Source organism: Chiloscyllium plagiosum, unplaced genomic scaffold (genome assembly GCF_037043375.1).
Source record: "Chiloscyllium plagiosum isolate Xiang-an unplaced genomic scaffold, Cpla_swu_hap1 HiC_scaffold_1, whole genome shotgun sequence".
Classification (NCBI taxonomy): Eukaryota; Metazoa; Chordata; class Chondrichthyes; order Orectolobiformes; family Hemiscylliidae; genus Chiloscyllium; species Chiloscyllium plagiosum.
This window is the reverse complement of record NW_028270139.1, coordinates 74,323,529-74,346,746: the sequence shown is the minus strand read 5'-3', so window position 1 is coordinate 74,346,746 and position 23,218 is coordinate 74,323,529. Positions and strand designations below refer to the sequence as shown.

General features: G+C 41.6%; 1 protein-coding gene across 1 annotated transcript in view; it reads right to left on the bottom strand.

Annotated features, from left to right (window-relative positions):
* The window catches only part of dcun1d4 (DCN1, defective in cullin neddylation 1, domain containing 4 (S. cerevisiae)), a 70,569-nt gene that overhangs the window by 4,573 nt on the left and 42,778 nt on the right, over positions 1-23,218 (bottom strand). The window contains exons 6-10 of the mRNA XM_043691125.2: positions 19,390-19,460; positions 15,321-15,412; positions 13,598-13,706; positions 7,981-8,085; positions 7,103-7,205 (exon numbers count right to left, since the gene is read on the bottom strand). Coding sequence (XP_043547060.1) covers positions 7,103-7,205; positions 7,981-8,085; positions 13,598-13,706; positions 15,321-15,412; positions 19,390-19,460 — 480 coding nt within the window. The remainder of the gene's footprint in view (positions 1-7,102; positions 7,206-7,980; positions 8,086-13,597; positions 13,707-15,320; positions 15,413-19,389; positions 19,461-23,218) is intronic.

Sequence of the window (23,218 nt, the reverse complement as noted above, 5' to 3'; positions counted from 1 at the left end):
AATAATTCCCAAAATGTTTTCTACACCCTTTTTAAAGCTTTCACATCTTTCCTGAAATACGGTATCTAGAACTGAATACAACACTCTTACTAATGCCAAACTGGTATTCCATAAAAGGCTAATCATAACCTCTTTGCTTTGGAAACTGTGCACTTGTAATGAAGAGAATATTTGGCCCCACCAAGGCCTGATATTCAAACACTCTTGTATTACAGGCAAACATACCCAAGTTTTGCACTTGCATGCTTGCTTTCAGTGACATACTTACAAGGAGGATAGTGAAGGTGGCGTTTGGTATGCTTGAGACGTCATGCTGCAGCTGTACAGGACATTGGTTAGGCCACTGTTGGGATATTGCATGTAATTATGGTCTCCTTCCTATTGGAAGAATGCTGTGAAACATGAAAGGGCTCAGAAAAGATTTACAAGGATGCTGCCAGGGTTGGAGGATTTGAGCTATAGGGAGAGGCTGAAGAGGTTGGGCTGTTTTCCCTGGAGCAGAGGCTAAGAGGTGACTGTAGATGTTTATAAAATCATGTGGGCATGGATAGGATAATAGACAAGGTCTTTTCCCTGGGTTGTGGGAGTCCAGAACTAGAGGGCATAGGTTTAGGGTGCAAGGGGAAAAGATATAAAAAGGGACCTAAGGGGCAACGTTTTCACCAAGGGTGGTGCACATATGGAATGAGCTGCCAGAATAAGTGATGGAGGCTGGTACAATTACAGCATTTAAAAAGGCATCTGAATGTGCATATGATTAGGAAGGGTTTAGGAGGGATATGGGCCAAGTGCTAGCAAATGGGATGAGATTTATTTAGGATATTTGATCGGCATGGATGAGTTGGACCAAAAGGGTCTGTTTCCGTGCTGTACGTCTCAATGCCACCTAGGACTCTGGATATTAACAACATTTCCAAATCTATCACCATTTAAATAATACGCTGCCATTGCTTTTCTGACTGAAGTGGACATGTCTATCCATGTCATATTGCATCTGCAATGCTTTTACTCCTCACTGAACTTACCTAAATTAATCACCCCTCATAACTTCAGTTTTATTGTTTCCTGCCTTTATATTTGGGACACTAGATTCTGAGTGACCAACAGCAGTCGCTATCCCATTGAATAATTTTTATGTTATAATAATTTTTACATAAGTTCCTCTCAACTCCATTATTCTTATCCCCTTTTCATTGCATCTCATTGTTACAAAGTGACAAATTAAAAATACACATGAAGACTGCAATGGAATTAATTCAATGACACATATTATCCTAACTCTCAATTGAATCATTACCAAAATAAAGTCATGGTGAACAACAAAATGTTAGAATGCATTCACAAGTTCCCAATATCCATTTCACTACTACGAAGAGAAGGTGAGCAATCGACTTTACTTCCCTGAAGGAAGGGGAAAAGTTTAGGAAAAGGTCAGAGTCACAGATGTACAGCATGGAAACTGACCCTTCAGTTCAACCTGTCCATGCCAACCAGATATCCCAACCCAACCCAGTCCCACCTGCCAGCACCTGGCCCATATCCCTCCAAACCCTTCCTATTCATATACCCATCCAAATGCCTCTTAAAATGTTGCAATTATACCAGCCTCCTCCACATCCTCTGACAACTAATTTCATACATATACCACCCTCTGTGTGAAAATGTTGCCCGAGGTCCCTTTTATAACATTCCCCTCGCACCCTAAACCTATGCCCTCTAGTTCTGGACTCCCCCATCCCAGGGAAAAGACTTTGCCTATTTATCCTATCCATGCCCATCTTGATTCTGTAAACTTCTATAAGGTCACCCCTCAGCCTCTGACACTCCAAGGAAAACAGCCCCAGCCTGTTCAACCTCTACCTATAGCTCAAATCCTCCAACCCTGGCAACATCCTTGTAAATCTTTTCTGAACCCTTTCAAGTTTCACAACATCTTTCTGATAGGAAGGAGACCAGAAATGCACGCAATATTCCAACAGTCGCCTAACCAATGTCCTGTACAGCCGCAACATGACCTCCCAACTCCTGTACTCAATACTCTGACCAATAAAGGAAAGCATACCAAACGCCTTCTTCACTATCTACCTGTGACTCCCCTTTCAAGGAGCTATGAACCTGCATTCCAAGGTCTCTTTGTTCAGCAACACTCCCGGAGGACCTTACTATTAAGTGTATAAGTCCTGCTAAGATTTGCTTTCCAAAGATGCAGCACCTCACATTTATCTGAACTAAACTCCGTCTGCCAATTCTCAGCCCATTGGCCCATCTGATCAAGATCCTGTTGTAATGTGGATAGCGAAGAAGGTTACCTCACTACACCTCCAATTTTGGTGCCATCTGCAAACTTACTAACTGTACCTCTTATTCACATCCAAATCATTTGTGTAAATGACAAAAAGTAGTGGACCCAGCACTGATCCTTATGGCACTGCACTGGTCACAGGCCTCCAGTCTGAAAAACAACCCTCAACCATCATCCTCTGTCTTCTACCTTTGAGCCAGTTCTGTATCCAAATGGCTAGTTCACCCTTAATTCCGAGAGATCTAATCTTGCTAACCAGTCTCCCATGGGGAATCTTGTTGAATGCCTTACTGAAGTCCATATAGATCACATCTACCGTTCTGCCCTCAATCCTATTTGTTACCGCTTCAAAAAACTCAATCAAGTTTGTGAGACATGATTTCCCATGCACAATGCTGTGTTGACTATCCCTAATCAGTAATTGCCTTTCCAAATACATATACATCCGGTCCCTCAGGATTCCCTCCAACAACTGTGGGCGGCACGGTGGCACAGTGGTTAGCACTGCTGCCTCGCAGCGCCAGAGACCCGGGTTCAATTCCCACCTCAGGCGACTGACTGTGTGGAGTTTGCACGTTCTCCCCGTGTCTGCGTGGGTTTCCTCCGGGTCCTCCGGTTTCCTCCCACAGTCCAAAGATGTGCAGGTCAGGTGAATTGGCCATGCTAAATTGCCCGTAGTGTTAGGTATAGGGGTAAATGTAGGGGTATGGGTGGGTTGCGCTTCGGCGGGTCGGTGTGGACTTGTTGGGCCGAAGGGCCTGTTTCCATACTGTAATGTAATGTAATCTAATCTAATCTAAAAACTCCACATTGGAACGAACGACATAGGAAGGGAAAAGGTTGAGATTCTGAAGGGAGATTACAGAGAGTTAGGCAGAAATTTAAAAATGTCCGCAAGGGTAGTAATATCTGGATTACTCCCAGTGCTACGAGCTAGTGAGAGCACTGGGAATAATCCAGATATTACTACCCTTACAGGAATAGGAGGATAGAGCAGATGAATGCATGGCTGAGGAGCTGGTGTATGGGAGAAGGATTCACATTTTTGGATCATTGGAATCTCTTTTGGGGTAGAAGTGACCTGTACAAGAAGGACAGATTGCACCTAAATTGGAAGGGGACTAACATACTGGCAGGGAAATTCGCTAGAACTGCTTAGGAGGATTTAAATTAGTAAGGAGGGAGTGGTGGGACCCAGGAAGATAGTGAGGAAAGATCAATCTGAGACGGGTACAGCTGAGAACAGAAGTGAGTCAAACAGTCAGGGCAGGCAGGGACAAGGTAGGACTAATAAATTAAACTGCATTTATTTCAATGCAAGGGGCCTAACAGGGAAAGCAGATGAACTCAGGGCATGGTTAGGAACATGGGACTGGGATATCATAGCAAATACAGAAACATGGCTCAGGGATGGGCAGGACTGGCAGCTTAATGTTCCAGGATACAAATGCTAAAGGAAGGATAGAAAGGGAGGCGAGAGAGGAGGGGGGAGTGGCATTTTTGATAAGGCATAGCATACAGCTGTGCTGAGGGAGGATATTCCTGGAAATACATCCAGGGAAGTTATTTGGGTGGAACTGAGAAAGGGATGATCACCTCATTGGGATTGTATTATAGACTCCCCAATAGTCAGAGAGAAAATGAGAAACAATCTTGGAAGGAGATCTCAGCAATCTGTAAGAATAATGGGGTAGTTATGGTAGGGGGATTTTAAACTTTCCAAACAAACATCGACTAGGACTGCCATATAGTGTTAAAGGTTTAGATGGAGAGGAATTTCTGAAGTGTGTACAAGACAATTTTCTGATTCAGTATGTGGATGTACCTACTAGAGAAGCTGCAAAACTTGACCTACTCTTGGGAAATAAGGCAGGGCAGGTGACTGAGGTGTAAGTGGGGGAGCACTTTGGGGCCAGCGACCATAATTCTATTCGTTTCAAAATAGTGATGGAAAAGTATAGACCAGATCTAAAAGTTGAAGTTTTAAATTGGAATAAGGCCAATTTTGACGGTATTAGGCAAGAACTTTCAAAAGCTGATTGGAGGCAGATGTTCGCAGGTAAAGGGACGGCTGGAAAATGGGAAGACTTCAGAAATGAGATAACAAGAATCCAGAGAAAGTATATTCCTGTCAGAGTGAAAGGGAAGGCTGGTAGGTATAAAGAATGCTGGATGACTAAAGAAATTGAGTGTTTGGTTAAGAAAAAGAAGGAAGCATATGTCAGGTATAGACAGAATAGATTGAGTGAATCCTTAGAAGAGTATAAAAGGAAGTAGGAGTATACTTAAGAGGGAAATCAGGAGGTCAAAAACGGGGACATCAGATAGCTTTGGCAAATAAAATTAAGGAGAATCCAAAGGGTTTTACAAATATATTAAGGACAAAAGGGTAACTAGGGAAAGAATAGGGCCCCTCGAAAGATCAGCAAGGCGGCTTTGTATGGAGCCACAGAAAATGGGGGAGATACTAAATGAATATTTTGCATCAGTATTTACTGTGGAAAAGTTTATGGAAGATCTAGACTGTAGGGAAATAGATGGTGACATCTTGCAAAATGTCCAGATTACAGAGGAGGAAGTACTGGATGTCTTGAAACGGGTAAAGGTGGATAAATCCCCAGGACCTGATCAGGTGTACCCTAGAACTTTGTGGGAAGCTAGAGAAGTGATTGCTGGGCCTCTTGCTGAGATATTTGTATCATCGATAGTCACAGGTGAGGTGCCAGAAGATTGGAGGTTGGCAAACATGATGCCACTGTTTAAGAAGGGCGGTAAAGACAAGCCAAGGAACTATAGACCGGTGAGCCTGACCTCAGTGGTGGGCAAGTTGTTGGCGGGAATCCTGAGGGACAGGATGTAAATGTATTTGGAAAGGCAAGGACTGATTCGGGATAGTCAACATGGCTTTGTGCGTGGGAAATCATGTCTCACAAACTTGATTGAGTTTTTTGAAGAAGTAACAAAGAAGATTGATGAGGGTAGAGCAGTAGATGTGATCTATATGGACTTCAGTAAGGCGTTCGACAAGGTTCCCCATAGGACACTGATTAGCAAGGTTAGATCTCATGGAATACAGAAAGAACTAGCCATTTGGATACAGAACTGGCTCAAAGGTAGAAGACAGAGGGTGGTGGTGGAGGGTTGTTTTTCAGACTGGAGGCCTGTGACCAATGGAGTGCCACAAGGATCGGTGCTGGGCCCTCTACTTTTTGTCATTTACATAAATGATTTGGATGCAAGCAGAAGAGATACAGTTGGTAAGGTTGCAGATGACACCAAAATTGAAGGTGTAGTGGACAGCGAAGAGGGTTACCTTCAATTACAACTGGATCTGGACCAGGTGGGCCAATGGGCTGGGAAGTGGCAGATGGAGTTTAATTCAGATAAATGAGAGGTGCTGCATTTTGGGAAAGCAAATCTTAGCAGGACTTATACACTTAATGGTAAGGTCCTAGGGAGTGTTGCTGAACAAAGAGACCTTGGAGTGCAGGTTCGTAGCTCCTTGAAAGTGGAGTCGCAGGTAGATAGGATAGTGAAGGAGGGGTTTGGTATGCTTTCCTTTATTGGTCAGAGTATGGAGTACAGGAGTTGGGAGGTCATGTTGTGGCTGTACAGGTTAGGCCACTGTTGGAATACTGCGTGCAATTCTGGTCTCCTTCCTATCAGAAAGATGTTGTGAAACTTGAAAGGGTTCAGAGAAGATTTACAAGGATGTTGCCAGGGTTGGAGGATCTGAGCTAGAGAGGCATTGAACAAGCTGGAGCTGATTTCCCTGCAGCTTTGGAGGGTGAGTGGTGACCTTATAGAGGTTTACAAAATTATGAGGGGCATGGATAGGATAAATAGACAAAGTCTTTTCTCTGGGGTCGGGGAGTCCAGAACTAGAGGGCATAGTTTGGGGTGAGAGGGGAAAGATATGAAAAAGAGAGACCTAAGAGGCAACTTTTTCACGCAGAGGTTGGTACGTGTATGGAATGAGCTGCCAGAGGATGTGGTGGAGGCTGGTACAATTGCAACATTTAAGAGGCAATTAGATGGGTATATGAATAGGAAGAGTTTGGAGGGATATAGGCCGGGTGCTGGCAGGTGGGACTAGTTTGGGTTGGGATATCTGGCCAGCATGGATGGGTTGGACCGAAGGGTTTGTTTTCATGCTGTACATCTCTATGACTCTGAGTCTATAACTTGCCCACCACCGACGTCAGGCTCACTGGTCTATAGTTCCCTGGCTTGTCCTTACTAAACAGTGGCACCACGTTAGCCAACCTCCAGTCTTCCGGCACCTCACCTATGACTATCGATGATACAAATATCTCAGCAAGAGGCCCAGCAATCACTTCTCTAGCTTCCCACAGAGTTCTAGGGTACACCTGATCAGGTCCTGGGGATTTATCCACCTTTATACGTTTCAAGATATCCAGCACTTCCTTCTCTGTAGGATGGAGATTTTACAAGGTGTCACCAACTATTTCCCTGCATTCTGCATCTTCCATATCCTTTTCCACAGTAAATACTGATGCAAAATACTCGTTTAGTATCTCCCCCAGTTTCTGCAGCTCCACACAAAGGCTGCCTTGCTGATCTTTGAGGGGCCCTATTCTCTCCCTAGTTACCCTTTTGTCCTTAATATATTTGTAAAAACCCTTTGGATTCTTTGTCTGTAAACCTTCCATCATGAGACCTCAGAACATCTTTTTCAGCAGTCAGTTGTTTTTCACACCCTCAGCCATGGATGCTAAAGGGAAAAAGACAAAAGGAGAAAAACAAAGACGGTTAAAGAGATTCAACTGATGTACTTACAAGCCCCATCTTCATCATAGTTGCTAAGATCAAGGTTAATTGTTCTGCTAAATTCGAGCACATTGCACCACTGGTCCTTGTTGATCACTTTATACTTAGATTGCTGTGTGGAACATAAAATTTTAAAAACGCCATAGATTATTTCACATGCCTTGATGATGCTGAAAATCAAATTGTAAACTTTGCTTACACAATGCAGAAGTACAAGTTAGCATATTCCTCACCAGTCACATTTTGTTGAAGCCCCTCAAATCTAATAGTGCCATTCAGTAAAAAGTACAAACATGTGATATCCAGGTTTTACCCAAAGGATAACATTTGATATTTAAACTAAATATTATCAAACAATATAAACTCCATGAAACATTTGTATGAAACATTCAATTATTTGATGTTGGCATGCAACATTATAGTAAGCCAATAGTACAACAATCTGGGTGTTCTCATAAGTGTTGATCAGTAGAAATGGGTGATTGATTGTAGTTATTAACATTAGTACATTAACAGTTTTAGCCACATGCATTAACTTTAGGAGAAGCCACCTTAACAGTCACATAAATGCAGGTAAATATGCTTTACATGCATATATTTAACTTGAACCGTAATCTTGCATCAGGCATTTCGACCCAACCACAATAATTTCCAAAATCTTCAATGACCGAAAATTGATCCTGATATTTTAATTATAGACAACTATAGGTGGAAACAGTAGCTTCGGAAATAAAAGTAATTGCATCTCATTTAATATTTCTAAATATTAGAAGGTTTTTGGACCGATTAAGTAAAATCCCAAATCACAAGAATATTTACATATTTAATTTGAATGTAACAATAGTGGTGGCAGAACTAAAATTGAAAGACAGTTCACATTTTAATACCTCAAGGAATTGATGGAAGGCTGGAAAAAGTGGCCAGGTTTTTCCTAGAAGTAGTCCCAACATGCATTTAGCAGTGCTAATCTCCAAACTACGCTGGTCCTTTTCCTGTTAAGACAATATAAACAAAATATAGGGTCATGCACACGTGCACAAGTCAATAAATCACTTAATTTCAAAAAGTAGTAGGATGATTTATCGTTTTCTTTGCAATGCTACATTAATGAGCTCTTTTAATATTGACATTTGTAAGTGCTGAATTTTTGGTACAACATTATTTCAATATTTAGAGAAATCAAGTTAACTCATGAAGCTTCCGGACATTATTCCATTCCCTCGGAGCGTGCAATATCATGGGTCTAACAATTTGGAGTACTTCAATGATTTCAGTGAAGAATGCTGCAGCAATGCTAGGTAAAGAAATTTCTCCTCCAGTTGTAAAAGCTACACACAAGGCACAAATGTCTCATTTTTAAAAAATTTGAAACAGAAATGTAACAAATTAAGAAAAACCTTTTTCAGGTCTAAAGGTGACCTGATAGCTATATGCTTTGATTTTCGCGATAAACCAGCGATGGCTTTTGTGTTGTTCTTTGAGCTGTAGTTTGCCTTTCAACAGCCATTCTGTTGTTAAAGGCTGGGTCATCAGTTGAAACCTTATCGCAAAACTTGAAATTTAGAACACAAAAGACTTATTTCTAAGTATTGTTTTGAAAATATTTGCTATGTTAATGATCCAGAATTGGTTCTACCCTCTCACACGTTCTTTCTTAAAGTGACTTAGCTTGGATTGTATCTAATTCTGGAGCCCTGCTAAAACCACAAAGTCAGTTTATTTTTGTCTTTTGGGCTTCAGTTCATTACTATCGAGGGCTCTTTCTCTTTGAGGAAGGAATCTCTGGCTTGTTTAGTCACTGACTAGTATAGAACCAAAATAATCAAGAGACGCCAGTCAAAACTCAAGAGTTGGGGAAAGAGAAGATTCATTTCTTCAGCCCTTGGAGGCAGTGGTACAGTGATTTAATTCTATGGGGACACAGGTTCAAATTCCACCAAGGCATTTAAGGGAAATTAAATTCAATTAATAAGTCATGAACATGAATGCATATGGGTCTCAGTAATGGGTCCACAAAACTACCATCAATTGCAGTAAACATGCATCTGGCACACAGGTATCCTTTAGGAAAGGAAATCTGCTGTCCTTACCTGGTCTGACCTGCATGCAACTCAACTCAATCACATGGTTAACTCAAATGTCATCTAAGGTGGTCTAGCTATTCAAGGGTAATTAGGAATCGGCAACAGATGTCAGCCTTGCCAGTGGCTCACACATCACAAAGGAAAATATGCTGCCAATTGTCGCTGCCAATTTTGAAGAAGTGTTGATGGGGCAAAAGTAATAGGCAATTTCATAAAAGTCCTACTGTGTGAAAGCAGACCATACTGCCCATTTCTGCACTGACACTCTGAAGAGCATCCCACCCAGACCACTATCTCTATAAGCCCACATTTCCCATGGCTAACTACCTAGTCTGCACATCCCTGGAGACTATGGGCAATTTAGCATGGCCAATCCACCTAACCTGCACATCTCTGGACAGTGGGAGGAAACCAGAGCACTCAGGAAACCGACACAGACATGGAGAGAATGTGAAAACTCCATACAGACATAGTTCGCCCGAGGCTGGAAACAAACCCAGGTCCCTGCTGCTGCAAGGCAGCAGTATTAGCCACTGAGCCAAAACACGGCCCAAATTGTACTGCCAGGATGAATTGCTATTCTACAGTCACAGCTTTATTTTATCACAATATCTCGGCTTCTCACTTGGTTCATGCTTCAAACCCACCACTTTTAGGTTGGCCAGAACTACCATAATGTGTGGTCACTTCCATATTCTTCTTTTATGCTCCCCAGTGCACACCATTTTAAATTTTAAAAAAAAACCTGATACTATTGGTTGAAATGGCAAACAAACCGAAAACTACAAAAATTAGCTGTGTAACTGGTTTTAGCAGAGGAAATGACAGAATGCAACAGAAGCTCTTCACTCCAAGGAAAAAAAGTCTCAAGTTCTTCCATCTGTCCTTTTAACTGAAGTTTCTTATTCCTAGATTCAGTTTTGTAAATTTCTTTTGCACTCTCTTCAATGCATTTATTCCTTTCCTATAATGTAGCACCCGCAACTGTATACAATACACCAGCTAAAACGTTTCTTATACAAGTTCAACATCACTTCCTTGCACCTGTAATCTATGTCCTAACTAATAGTTTGCTGGGATTATCCTTAATACCTTTCTCAAACAAGGTTGTTATACTTTCAATTTTCCAGTCTTCGGGCACTTCTCAAGTCCAGTGAAGGGTGAAAGATCATGGCCAGTGCATTTATAATTTTTAACCTCACTTCCTTCAAAATCCTTGAATGCATCCCATCCAGGTTTGCTGTCTTGTCAACTTTCAGTGCAAACAAGCTACCAAAGACTTATTCCTTATTAACGTTGAACCCTATTAACAGTTTCCTCCTCAGTCACTATGACTTGGGTAGTATCGTCCTCTAAGAACAAATGCAAAATATTCAATAAATACTCAGCCATGCCCCTTACCTCTATGCGTAAATTCCCTTTTTGATCTCCGATTGGCCCTACGTCTCCTCTAACCACATTCTGTTTATATGCCTATGACAGTCAGTATCTGAACATATTCATAAGAGGCTGCCAATGTTCTTTTAACCCAAGCTTATTATACAAAGAAAAAAATGCAAAGTTATATTGTATGCCAATCGGTTTGAGAAGATATTAATACAAACAAAAATAAGAAAACATTTTTCTCAGCAATATCCTTTTCAGAAGCTCTATCCCAGAGAACTGTTGTTCTTATCTTAAAATTTAATTAAATGACATGAAAGTCTGTTCAGTTTCTCTTATTGGACTGCTACTCAAGTCAGTTCTGCTGACCTGGATTCCTTTTCAGTTCTGACAGATTCTACAGACTCTCAACCTGAAGACTGTACTAATCTAAGACATCCAGTCCCTGTACACCTCCATCCCCCATCACAAAGGACTCAAAGCCCTCCGCATCTTCCTTTCCCGCCGTACGAACCAGTACCCTTCCACTGACACCCTCCTTCGACTGACTGAACTGGTCCTCACTCTGAACAACTTCTCTTTCCAATCCTCACACTTCCTCCAAACCAAAAGGAGTAGCCATGGGCACCCGCATGGGCCCCAGCTATGCCTGCCTCTTCATAGGATATGTGGAACAGTCCATCTTCCACAGCTACACTGGCACCACCCCCCACCTTTTCCTCCGCTACATCGATGACTGTATCGGCGCTGCCTCGTGCTCCCACGAGGAGGTTGAACAGTTCATCCACTTCACCAACACCTTCCACCCAGACCTCAAATTTACCTGGACCGTCTCAGACTCCTCCCTCCCCTTCCTAGACCTCTCCATTTCTATCTCGGGTGACCGAATCAACACGGACATTTACAATAAACCGACCAACTCCCACAGCTACCTAGACTACACCTCCTCCCACCCTGCCCCCTGTAAAAACACCATCCTATATTCCCAAATCCTTCGTCTCCGCCGCATCTGCTCCCAGGAGGACCAGTTCCAATACCGAACAACCCAGATGACCTCCTTCTTCAAAGACCACAATTTTCCCCACCTGACGTGATCGACGATGCTCTCCACTGCATCTCCTTCACTTCCCGCTCCTCCGCCCTTGAGCCCTGCCCCTCCAATCGCCACCAGGACAGAACCCCACTGGTCCTCACCTACCACCCCACCAACCTCCATGTACAGCAGATCATCCGCCGTCATTTCCGCCACCTCCAAACGGACCCCACCACCAGGGATATATTTCCCTCCCCTCCCCTATCAACGTTCTGTAAAGACCACTCCCTCCGTGACTCCCTCGTCAGGTCCACACCCCCCACCAACCCAACCTCCACTCCCGGCACGTTCCCCTGCAACCGCGAGAAATGCAAAACTCGCGCCCCACCTCCCCCCTTACTTCCCTCCAAGGCTCCAAGGGATACTTCCATATCCGCCACAAATTCACCTGCACCTACCACACACATCGTTTACTGCATCCACTGCACCCGACGTGGCCTCCTCTATATTGGGGAGACAGGCCGCCTACTTGCGGAACGTTTCAGAGAACACCTCTGGGACACCCGGACCAACCAACCAACCCAACCACCCCGTGGCTCAACACTTCAACTCCCCCTCCCACTCCACCAAGAACATGCAGGTCCTTGGACTCCTCCATCGCCAGACCATAGCAACACAACGGCTAGAGGAAGAGCGCCTCATCTTCCGCCTCGGAACCCTCCACCACAAGGAATGAATTCAGATTTCTCCAGTTTCCTTATTTCCCCTCCCCCCACCTTGTCTCAGTCCCAACCCTCGAACTCAGCACCACCTTCCTAACCTGCAATCTTCTTCCTGACCTCTCCGCCCCCACCCCCACTCCGGCCTATCACCCTCACCTTAACCTACTTCCACCTATCGCATTTCCAATGCCCCTCCCCCAAGTCCCTCCTCCCTACCTTTTATCTTAGCCTGCTTGACACACTTTCCTCATTCCTGAAGAAGGGCTCATGCCCGAAACGTCGATTCTCCTGCTCCTTGGATGCTGCCTGACCTGCTGAGCTTTTCTAGCAACACATTTTCAGCTCTAATCTAAGAAAATACTCTTCTGCCAGCCCAAAACCAAAAATACAAATTTTTCTGAACTGAAAGCTAAACTACCAGCCTCCCCATATCATTTGTTTTCCTAAGTTTAGACTCAACAGCGAAAACACTTCAACAAACATGACATATCTGGCTGAGCACTTACGAAGTCACATTTTGAAAATTTGGACCCAGCAATTAATGGGTCTAAATAAGAAAAAGAAATTATACAGGCTGGGTGGACTAAAGGGCCTGTTCTTGTGCTGCATTGAATTGTATTATAATTAAATTGTAAAACATTTCTTGAAAATATGATTGAGTCACTTTTCCAAATGACTTTCCAACCTCTTTTACAAACTAAAAGTCAATAGCACTGAACTGAAACCAAAATTCATCTGCCTCAATTTTACATTACATAAAGAACATAAGAAACAGAAGCAGGGATAGGCCATCCAGCCCCAGAGGCCTGCTCTGCCATTCAATAAGATCAGTTCTGATTACCCACCTGCTCACTATAATACTTCACAAATCTATCCTTGCCTTAAAAACATTCAACAAGGTAGCCTCAACTGCTTCACCGGGCAGCTTCACAATTCTTTGGGTGAAGTTCCTCAACTCAGTACCAAATCTCCTCCTCTTTATTTGAGGCTATGCCCCCAGAGCTCTAGTTTCACCCACCTGTGGAAACAGCCTCCCTGTAAATTCCCAACTGATAACAAGTTATATACTTTTATCATAGCTTTTAATGGATGGGAATGGGGGCAATTTTAGTGGTTTAGTAAAGATGTGAATGTATCAAATTTTTAAAAAGTCCCGAATTTACTATATTTTTCTATGAGGCAAGAGAACAGTATTTTTTTAAACTGTGAATGTCTATTAGTCTTTGTCTTATGACAAGTTTTGGAATTTCACTCATTTACATTTTTCAATAGAGTCACTTACCCGTGCAAAATCAAAGGCGTATCTGTACACAAGTTTAAAATTTGTGGGTTCATTCAACAATGATCTCAAGTAATCTAATGAATTTCTCAGTTTCTCGGTTGTGTCACATCTTAAAAGTGAAAAACAAAAAAAAAATGAAAGATTTTGTTTACAAAAATCACATTAGGTTATCAGACCATATGCATGACACCTTCATTGTTGAATATTTAGTGAATAGTGACAAGGAGCAGATTTTGGGGATGGCAGGAAGAACCCTTGCCCCCTAAAGTCAATAAACAATAAAACAACTATCCCTGACTAAGACTGTCTAATATTTAGAGACAAGACTTCAAAAGCGAAGTTAAGAAATATTCTTACATTCCAAGCATAGGAAGAAGTTTGGAATTCTCTCCCATAAATGACAATTAAGAGTGAAGCTGAAATTACTCAACTTATTGATTAATAATAACTGGTTAAGAAATATAGGAAAAAGGCTGACATGAGCTATAGAGGGAAGCTGAAAAGGCTGGAGCTGTTTTCCCCAGAGGGTCGGAAGCTAAAGGGTGACCTGAACGAGGTTTACAAAATTATGATTCGGAGATGCCAGTGTTGCACTGGCGTATACAAAGTTAAAAATCACAACACCAGGTTATAGTCCAATAGGTTTAATTGGAAGTACACTAGCTTTCGAAGCGACGCTCCTTCACAATCACCTGATGAAGGAGCGTCACTCCGAAAGCTAGTGCACTTCCAATTAAACCTGTTGGACTATAACCTGGTGTTGTGTGATTTTTAACTTTGTATAAAATTATGAGGGGCATGGGTAGGGTAAATAGGCAAAGTCTTTTCCCTGGGGTCGGGGAGTCCAGAACTGGAGGGCATAGATATAAGAGAGACCTAAGGGGTAACTTTTTCACGCAGAGGGTGGTACATGTATGGAATGAGCTGCCAGAGGAAGTGGTGGAGGCTGGTACAATTGCAACATTTAAGAGGCATTTGGATGGGAATATGAATAGGAAGCGTTTGTAGGGATATGGGCCTGGTGCTGGCAGGTGGGACTAGATTGGATTGGGATATCTGGTCGGCATGGATGGGTTGGACCAAAGGGTCTGTTTCCATGCTGTACATCTCTATGACTCTATATGAATTCAGGGGCAGAACAGGTCTAAAGAGCTAAACAATTAAGTGCCACTTCCAAGTTCAGGGCAAGTTAATCAAATTACATGCATTTTACAGAAATAAGGTTATTGTTGTAGAAAGAACTCTTCTCATTACCAATATCGGTTGCCTAAATTAAGTATTCTTAGTTCAATTACCCTGGTTCACAATACTGTTGACGCACCTCCAGCAGCTCAGCCCAAACTGTGAAAAGGCACTGCTAATCACATTTGTGGCAATATTTCTTGACTTCCCACAAAAGCAATCCTACACTATTGGAATGAGATTGCCAATTAAAGCAGGATTAGGAACAATTGCATGAAGGCCAATATTCACTAGAAATTGAATGAGATGCTACCCAAACATCTCATGTACGACTCCATCAACAGATAGAACAGAAGTGTGAATCCAGCAGTATAACATTTAATGAACTGAAATGGCCATTTTTTTGTATTGCAGAATTGCAAAGTAAGAAATAGAATAGGTGAATTCTACACTTTTAAAAGTAAAACATTACTTTAACATTTGAAACTTAAGTTAACTGGCAACTATTTCAAACAAACACTAAATCAAAAACATTTCATACTGTAATAAGGTCATTCCCTTCAACCATTCTTGTAGAGTGAAGTAACCCATGCTCTGGGCATCCAACTTCCAGGCAAGCACTAACATTACCACCTACAATAAGTAAAAGAGATCAATAATAGCGTACATTAATAAGTGTTTTAAGATTTCTGCAATCAGAATCCAAAGAACATATTCAATAGTTCTGTTACTAAACCAATATCATTTTGATTATTGCAATAATTAAGATCAGTTACATGTAGTGGCCAGCTTAACCCAAATAATTAAAAAAGAGAAAACCACCCCATAAAGTATTTTATAGTTCCAACCTCCTTTAACTACTTCTGTACCACCACAAAATGATTGAATTTTTGAAAAACCATTCACAATATGGGCCCTACAGGCTAGGTCAGCATTTATCAGTAAACTCAATTCCCCTGGACAAAGTGGTGCAGAGCTGCCTTTTTGAACCTCAGCAGTCCTTAGTGCTGTTAGAGAATTAAGATCAGGCTTTTATCTCAGTGATGGAACAGCAATATAGTTCAAAGTTAGGATGGAGTGAGACTTGGACGGGAACTTGGAGGTAGCGTTCAATACATCTGCTGCCCTTGTAATGTTAGCGATCGGTCTACATGAGTTGCTGCATTTAGATGGGACACATGGCTGCCACTGTACACAGTTGGTACAGTATGAATATTGAAATTGTTAGATGGGGTTTCAATCAAGCAGGCTGCTTTATTCTGGATGGTGTTCAGCTTTGAATGTTGCTGGAATTCTACCTATCCAAGCAATGGGAGAATATTTTGTTTCTTCCCAATGTGCCTTGTAGGTAATGGACAGGCAACAGGGGAAGAGAGGTGATGAGTTATTCATACAGAACTCCTAGCCTCTGACTTCCCTCTGGTAGGCACAGTTTTTACATGGCTGGTCTACTTCAGTTGCTGGTCAATGCTAACCCCCATAACATTCAAAGTGATGATTCAGAGATGGAAATGCCATTGAACATCAAGCAGCAACAGTTAGATTCTCTTCTGTTGAAGCAGGCTATTGCCTGGCACTCGCACCACAAAATGTTGCTCATCAGCTCAAACATGAACTCTAAAGGAGTCATAAATGATGACCACTGTTCACTTAAAGCAGAGCTTGACCTCTGTCCCAACAAGGGGCATCATTGAAACGGCAAGATGATGACCTAATGTATTATCATCAATAGATTATTAATTTAGAGATCCAGATAATGTTCTGGGGACCTGAATTTGAGTCCTGTCTTGGCAGTTTGTGGAATTTGAATTCAATAAAGAAATCTGGACTGAGGAACCTAAATGTGAGCATGAAACCACCAATAGTCAGAAAAACCTATCTGGGTTCACTAATGTCTTCAAGCTGTCTGAAATCTATCCCATTCAGCACAGTAGTCGGGCCACACATGGATGGAATCTGCAATGTGAAGGCAAGAGCTCATCTTCACAAGAACTCCTAATGATATTGTAATAGACAGATGCGTCTGCAACAGGTGGACTGTTGAGGAGGAGGTCAAGTTGGTTCCCTCATCACCTGTTGTACAGTTATACCCTTTAGGAATTGGTCAGTTCAAATCTGTTATGGTGCTACAAAGCCAATCTTGGCAATGGTCACTCTAAAGGCACGTCTAAGTGGTGTTCAACATGGAGAGCTAATTCATCAGTTTTTCTTCCTTTTTCTTGGAGGTGATGGAAACAGACAGACACAGAGTAAGATAAAGAGGCAAAAAGCAAGTCAATTGTGGGTGCAGGAGGTGGGGGAGGGGAGGTGGGTTAGCAAGAGAGAAAAGAGGCATTAATCAGTAGTTTTCCTTGGGCACATTTGTCCTGACACCAGCCTTCATGGAATCGATGTTGAGGCCTCCGACTTCAACTCTCTATTTACCGCTGTACTATCACATCTAATGGGTCTGTCAGTGGAATGGGATATATCCCAAGATGGCTAAATTTGGGACACTGTTTGGAAGGGGAGTCTCTTTCAGGCTTTTCTTGATTAGTCTATGGGGCAGACCTCAAATTTTGACACTTACCCTAGATACTAAAGAGAACTTTGCTGTGTTAATAGTGCTGCACATATAGTCATTCCTGATGAGTTGGTTAGTGCCAGTTGATCTATTCAGTTTCACTCCTTTTGTCAGACTTTAAGCTGTTTATATACAACTGAGTGGCTTGCGAGGCCATTTCAGAGGGCATTTAAGATTGCTGTTGGCTTTGAATCAGTGTCATGAGGCCAAAGCAGGTGAGGAGAGCAGAACTTTCTTTCCTTAATGGACATTAATGAACTTCAACTAGCATTTTTGAAATCATAGTTTATAAAAACAGCATAAAAGTCCGAACTGTCAAGAAGTATACGTCTGACAGTGCTATGCTTTCAATTCCTTGCCTAAAATATTTAAAAAGCTGTTTGGTTATTTCAATCAAAATAGCACTTGCACAATGTGAACTTATGGAGGAAATTGGTGAATACTTTAGTGCACTATTGCAGAAAATAAAAGGGATAATATCAGTTCACTGCATTCTAATGAGTCTGATCCTGGTTTTTGGTGTGTGCATCAAAAGTAACACACTTTTCCAGAAGGGCACAGCAGAGCACCCAGGAGAAAGATTAACGGAATCTTCACAAGCAGGATAAATCTTAAAATTCAGCAGGACCAATTAGGTTTGGAATAAGTTTTTTTAAAAACCCTTATTTCTACAGACCATTTTTGTTAAGGTATGTTAAAAATATAAATTATTTGGTCCATCGAGAATAGTGCAACTGCTGTTATTAAACTTCTGCAACAAAAACATTTATCTTTAAACGCTATTGTAGACTGACTCAGCAACGATTTATAGCTAGGTCTCCAATTAGCCCTCACTATATTCCATTTGAATTTTAAAAAAACTTTACTGTAAAGGAAATTAGTGGGGAAAATGTTGGAGAAATGGAAAAGAAAATGACAGATTTCAACTGTTAGTATAGAATCACTTGTACTCTTGAATATTCATTTCTGGTTTGAATTAGTCTCTTCAAAACACCAATTCTACAATTGAGAGAGAGACTTGGTATACTTAATTGTATTAGAAGGAAGAGGCAGAATAAAAGGGGAATTAGATTATTAGATTACTTTACAGTGTGGAAACAGGCCCTTCGGCCCAAGTCCACACCGACCCACCGAAGCGCAAACCACCCATACCCCTACATTTACCCCTTACCTAACACTACGGACAATTTAGCATGGCCAATTCACCTGACCTGCACATCTTTAGACTGTGGGAGGAAACCAGAGCACCCGGAGGAAACCCACGCAGACACGGGGAGAACGTGCAAACTCCACACAGTCAGTCACCTGAGGCGGGAATTGAATCCGGGTCTCTGGCGCTGAGGCAGCAGTACTAACCACTGTGCCGCCCACAATTAGAAACAAGACAGATACAAAAGATTAGTACTTATTGCCTATGTGCAGGATAAGCATTTTTTTTTGGTTGAATGGTCTATTTCCATGGTGTTACAACTATCCATTTCCATGCTATCTGCTGTTTTATGTAAGCAGTGCCAATTTGCTCAAATGTTAGCACCAAATATATCAACCATTTTTAAATGCAGTTTTCTTGCAAAAGCTACACATTACTTATTCTCATTTAAATAACTGACACAAACATCTTTTGACAGTTACAATTTTCTCCCTCAAGCAAAAACTAAAATTCTGCAATTCTTAAAAAAATTGGATTGCAATTAGTCAGCAGAAAGATCCATTTCTAGCTCACAAAAAGGACATGACTTTTCACTTTCAGGGAGATGGTTTGTCATCATCTGCATAGACTGTCAAGTCTTCTGAAAAGCTGTAAAATTGTATATCTATCTTATAGTTTGTGACCACTATATTATGTTCAATTCCTTAAAGTGCCAAAACATAAACTGGTCCATAATCCTGAAAATCTCTACACATCACAAACACAGAAAAGGTTCAGCCTAGCTTTCTCATAAATACACAATACAAAAGCAGTTTAATGTTAATGCTTAAAACAAAATTTTTAAAAATCTAAGTTAGCCTTTTTCCACTGTTCTATGTCTTACAGACGAGCACTTACATTTTCAGGTTCAACTCCAATATCTTCACAGAATTTCTCCATGTCTTCAGGGCCTATAACATCATCACTACCTGCAACATAGCACATTACTTTGATATTTTGTTGCAATACTTTCCCAGAGTAATGCCAGATAGTGTTGATCTCTCTCTGCAAACAAATTTCTGATGGCAACAAATACCCTTACAGTTACAACGTTTGATTTAATTTGGAGCAGCAGTTCCAAAATATAAGGTAGTCTCACATAGTCAGGAATACATTGCTGAAAATCTAACCGGAATCTATGTTAAAATTGGAGTTATTTTCATGGGCATTCCTTAGCATAAGTATAAAACACTCTACCCAATCTCCACAGTGAAGTATGGAGTTTAAAATGGTTAACTTCATACATTGGAAAATTAAACAATATATTCCACTCCACCATACAATTAGATCATGGCTGCTCATCTACCGCTCTTATCATTAGTCTCCAGAAATCTATGTACTGCTGTCATTACCATGCTCAATGACTGAGCTGTCACATCTCATTGAATTAGAAAACTGCAAAGATTTACTATCCAGTGAGAGATGAAATTTTCCCTCATCTCAGTCTTAAGTGGTCTATCCTTTAACCTGAAACATGTCTCATGGTTTTAGGCTCACTTGCAAGGATAAATATTAACATTCATTCTGTCATGCCTTTTAAGAATTGTGTCAGTTTCAATTAAGTGAATTCATTCTTTGAGATACTAGGGAATAAGGTCTGGTCTCCAAATTATACAACCCTAGAGATTGTGACCTTCCATTGCACTTTCTCCCCATGAGAAGTGTAACCCTCTTCAGGAAAGCAGCCAAAACAGTAAACAATACTCCAATGCACTATCATAGCACCATGAGAGACACCGATGGCCAACACATCCTGATATCTTTGAAACAACCAGCTCAGGTGTTACGGCACATCTCTGGAGCCAACTGGACTTGAACCTAGACTTCTGGCCCAGAGGCAGGAACACTACTACTGCACTACAAGAGCACAGTCTCCACATCTATTGCACCACAATTCAATTACAGTTCATATTTTCTAATCAACCTGTTCAGGTGATTTATTGCACACTATTCGAACAGGTAGCACTGAACCTGGGCCTCCTGGCTCAGAGGTAGGAAAACTATTACTGTGCCACAAAATCACTGACCTACACTTACACAAATGCTCTTTACACACAACTAGATATTTTTTCCTACCAAATCATAGAATCTCTATACTATGTAAAGAGGTTATTCAGCCCATCGGGTCCTCCGAACTGCAACCCACCCTATCCCTGTAACCTCACATTTCCACTGGCTAACCCATCTAGCCTGCACACCCCTGGAGATGATGGGTAATTCAGCATGGTTAATCAACTTAACCTGAACATCTTTGGACTGTGGCAGGAAGCCCACACAGACATGGAGAGAATGTGCAAACTCCACACAGACAATCGGCCAAGGGTGGAATTGAACCCAAATTCCTGGCACTGAGAGGCAGCAATGCTAACCACAACCATCATGCTGTCCATTTTGGATTTATTAACCACCACCAGTAAATAACTAGTGTTTTCCAATTCATTACTTTACAAAACCAGTTAAGAGCAATGCAGATCATCATGTTCTTAAATCCAAATTGATACAGATTGTGAAAAGCATGGTTGTAGCACTGATCCTTGTGACACCCAATTAGCACCAGCCTGCCATGGCAAGAATGATTAATTTATTCCTACGTTTTTCTGATTGTTAATCAATTCTCAGTTCATACAAGCATATTTCCTTCAATTAGTAATTGGTCAGAAGACTCGCCATTATCTGGAACACACAACGGTGTGACACTGGTACTAATCAAACCAGGGGCAGATATGCAGAAAAGAGCAAATTCAGTGACTTACCTCAACTGAGAGCATTGTTCAATTGAAAGGCTACACAGATGGGAGGTTAAAAACAGTCGAGTGGAGTGTTATACCAAAAACAAGTTCCTCAGGTTTCCCACTGTAGTCAGCAAGCTAGATCACAAACCAATTTTAATGTGTATGGATTGGATGGAAGTTGACTGAGAACATCCCTCTGTACATCAATGCTGTTCAGGGTCCTGCCATTAACTGGAAACCTTTCCTGAATATTTCATCTCCCAAAGTGCAGCATCTCACATTTACATGATTAAACTCTACCAGCCACTTCGCTAACCATATCTGCAACCGATCTATATCCTACTGTATCCCTTAACTTTCTGCACTATCCACAACTCTACCAATTTTCATATCATCTGCAAACTCATTAACCCACCCATCTACATTTTCATCCAAGTCATTCATATTTATCACAAACAGCAGAGGTCCTAGTACAGATCCCTGCAGAACACCGCTAGTCAAGGACATTCAGCCTTAAAAAACAAACACTTCCACCACTACTTGTGCCTTCTAGGCAGGCCAATTCGAAATCCAAAACTGCCAAGTCAACTTGAGTCCCATGCATCTTAAATCTTCTGGAAGAGCCAACCTGGATAAGGGACATTGTCGAAAGCCTTACTGGCATCCACTGCCTGACCCTCATTTATCACCACCTCGAAAAATTCAAATCTAGTTAGTAAGACATGACTTGCCCTGCACAAAGCCATGCTGACCGTCCCTAATTAGGTCATGCTTTTCCAAATGCACCTAATTCCTATCTATGAGAATTTTCTCCAAGAGGTTCCCAACCACTGGTGAGACTCAGAAACATAGAAGATAGGAGCAGAAGGTGGCATTCAGCCCTTCAAGCCTGTTCCACCATCCATCACAATCGTCCAACTCAATAGCCTAATCCTGCTTTACCCCCATAACCTTTGATCCCATTTGCCCCAAGTACTGTATCTAGCTACCTCTTGAATCCATTCAATGTTTTAGCATCAACTACTTCCTGTGGTAATGAATTCCACAGGCTCATCACTTGTTGAGACCTCAACAGTCCACCCTTAAATCTCAGACTGTGACCAGTGGTTCTGGATGCACCCATCAGGAACATCCTCCCTGCATCTACCCCATCTTGTCCTGTTAGAATTTTCTAAATCTGTTACATCTCCCCCTCACTCGTCTGAACTCCAGCAAAAACAATATCTCTCTTCATATGTCAGTCCCGCCATCCCTAGAATTATCCCAGTAAACCTTCTCTGCTTCCTTCCTCAAAGAGACCAAAACTGCACACAATATTCTAGATGTGGTCTCACCAAGGCCCTGTATAACTACAGCAACACATCCATGTTCCTGTACCCAAAACCTCTCACAATAAAGGTCAGCATACCATTTGCCTTCTTTACCACCTGCTGCACCTGCATGCTTACCTTCAGCAATTGGTGCTCAAGGACACCAAGATCCTGCTGCACACTTCTCTCTCCCAATTTACAGCCATTGAGATAGTAATCTGCCTTCTTGTTTTTGCTTCCAAAGTGAATAATCTCATTTATCCAAATTATACTGCATTTACCAATAAATTGCCCATTCACCCAATCTGTCTGGATCATACATACTTGAAGGACCTCTGCAACCACGTCACAGTTCACCCTCCCACCCAACTTTATCATCTGCAAACTTTGGGATTTTACATTTTGTTCCCTCATCTAAAATCATTAATATTGTGAATAGGAGTACCAGCACTGATCATTGTGGCACCCCACTAGTTACTGCCTGCCAATTCTTGCTCCTTGCCAACAAGTTTTCTATCCAACTTGGTATACTTCCTCCAATCCATGCACTCTAATATTTCTTGTCAGATTTTGTCAAACACTTTCTGAAAGTTCAAATATATCATGTTGACTGGCTCCCTCTAGTCAACTCTACTAATTACATCT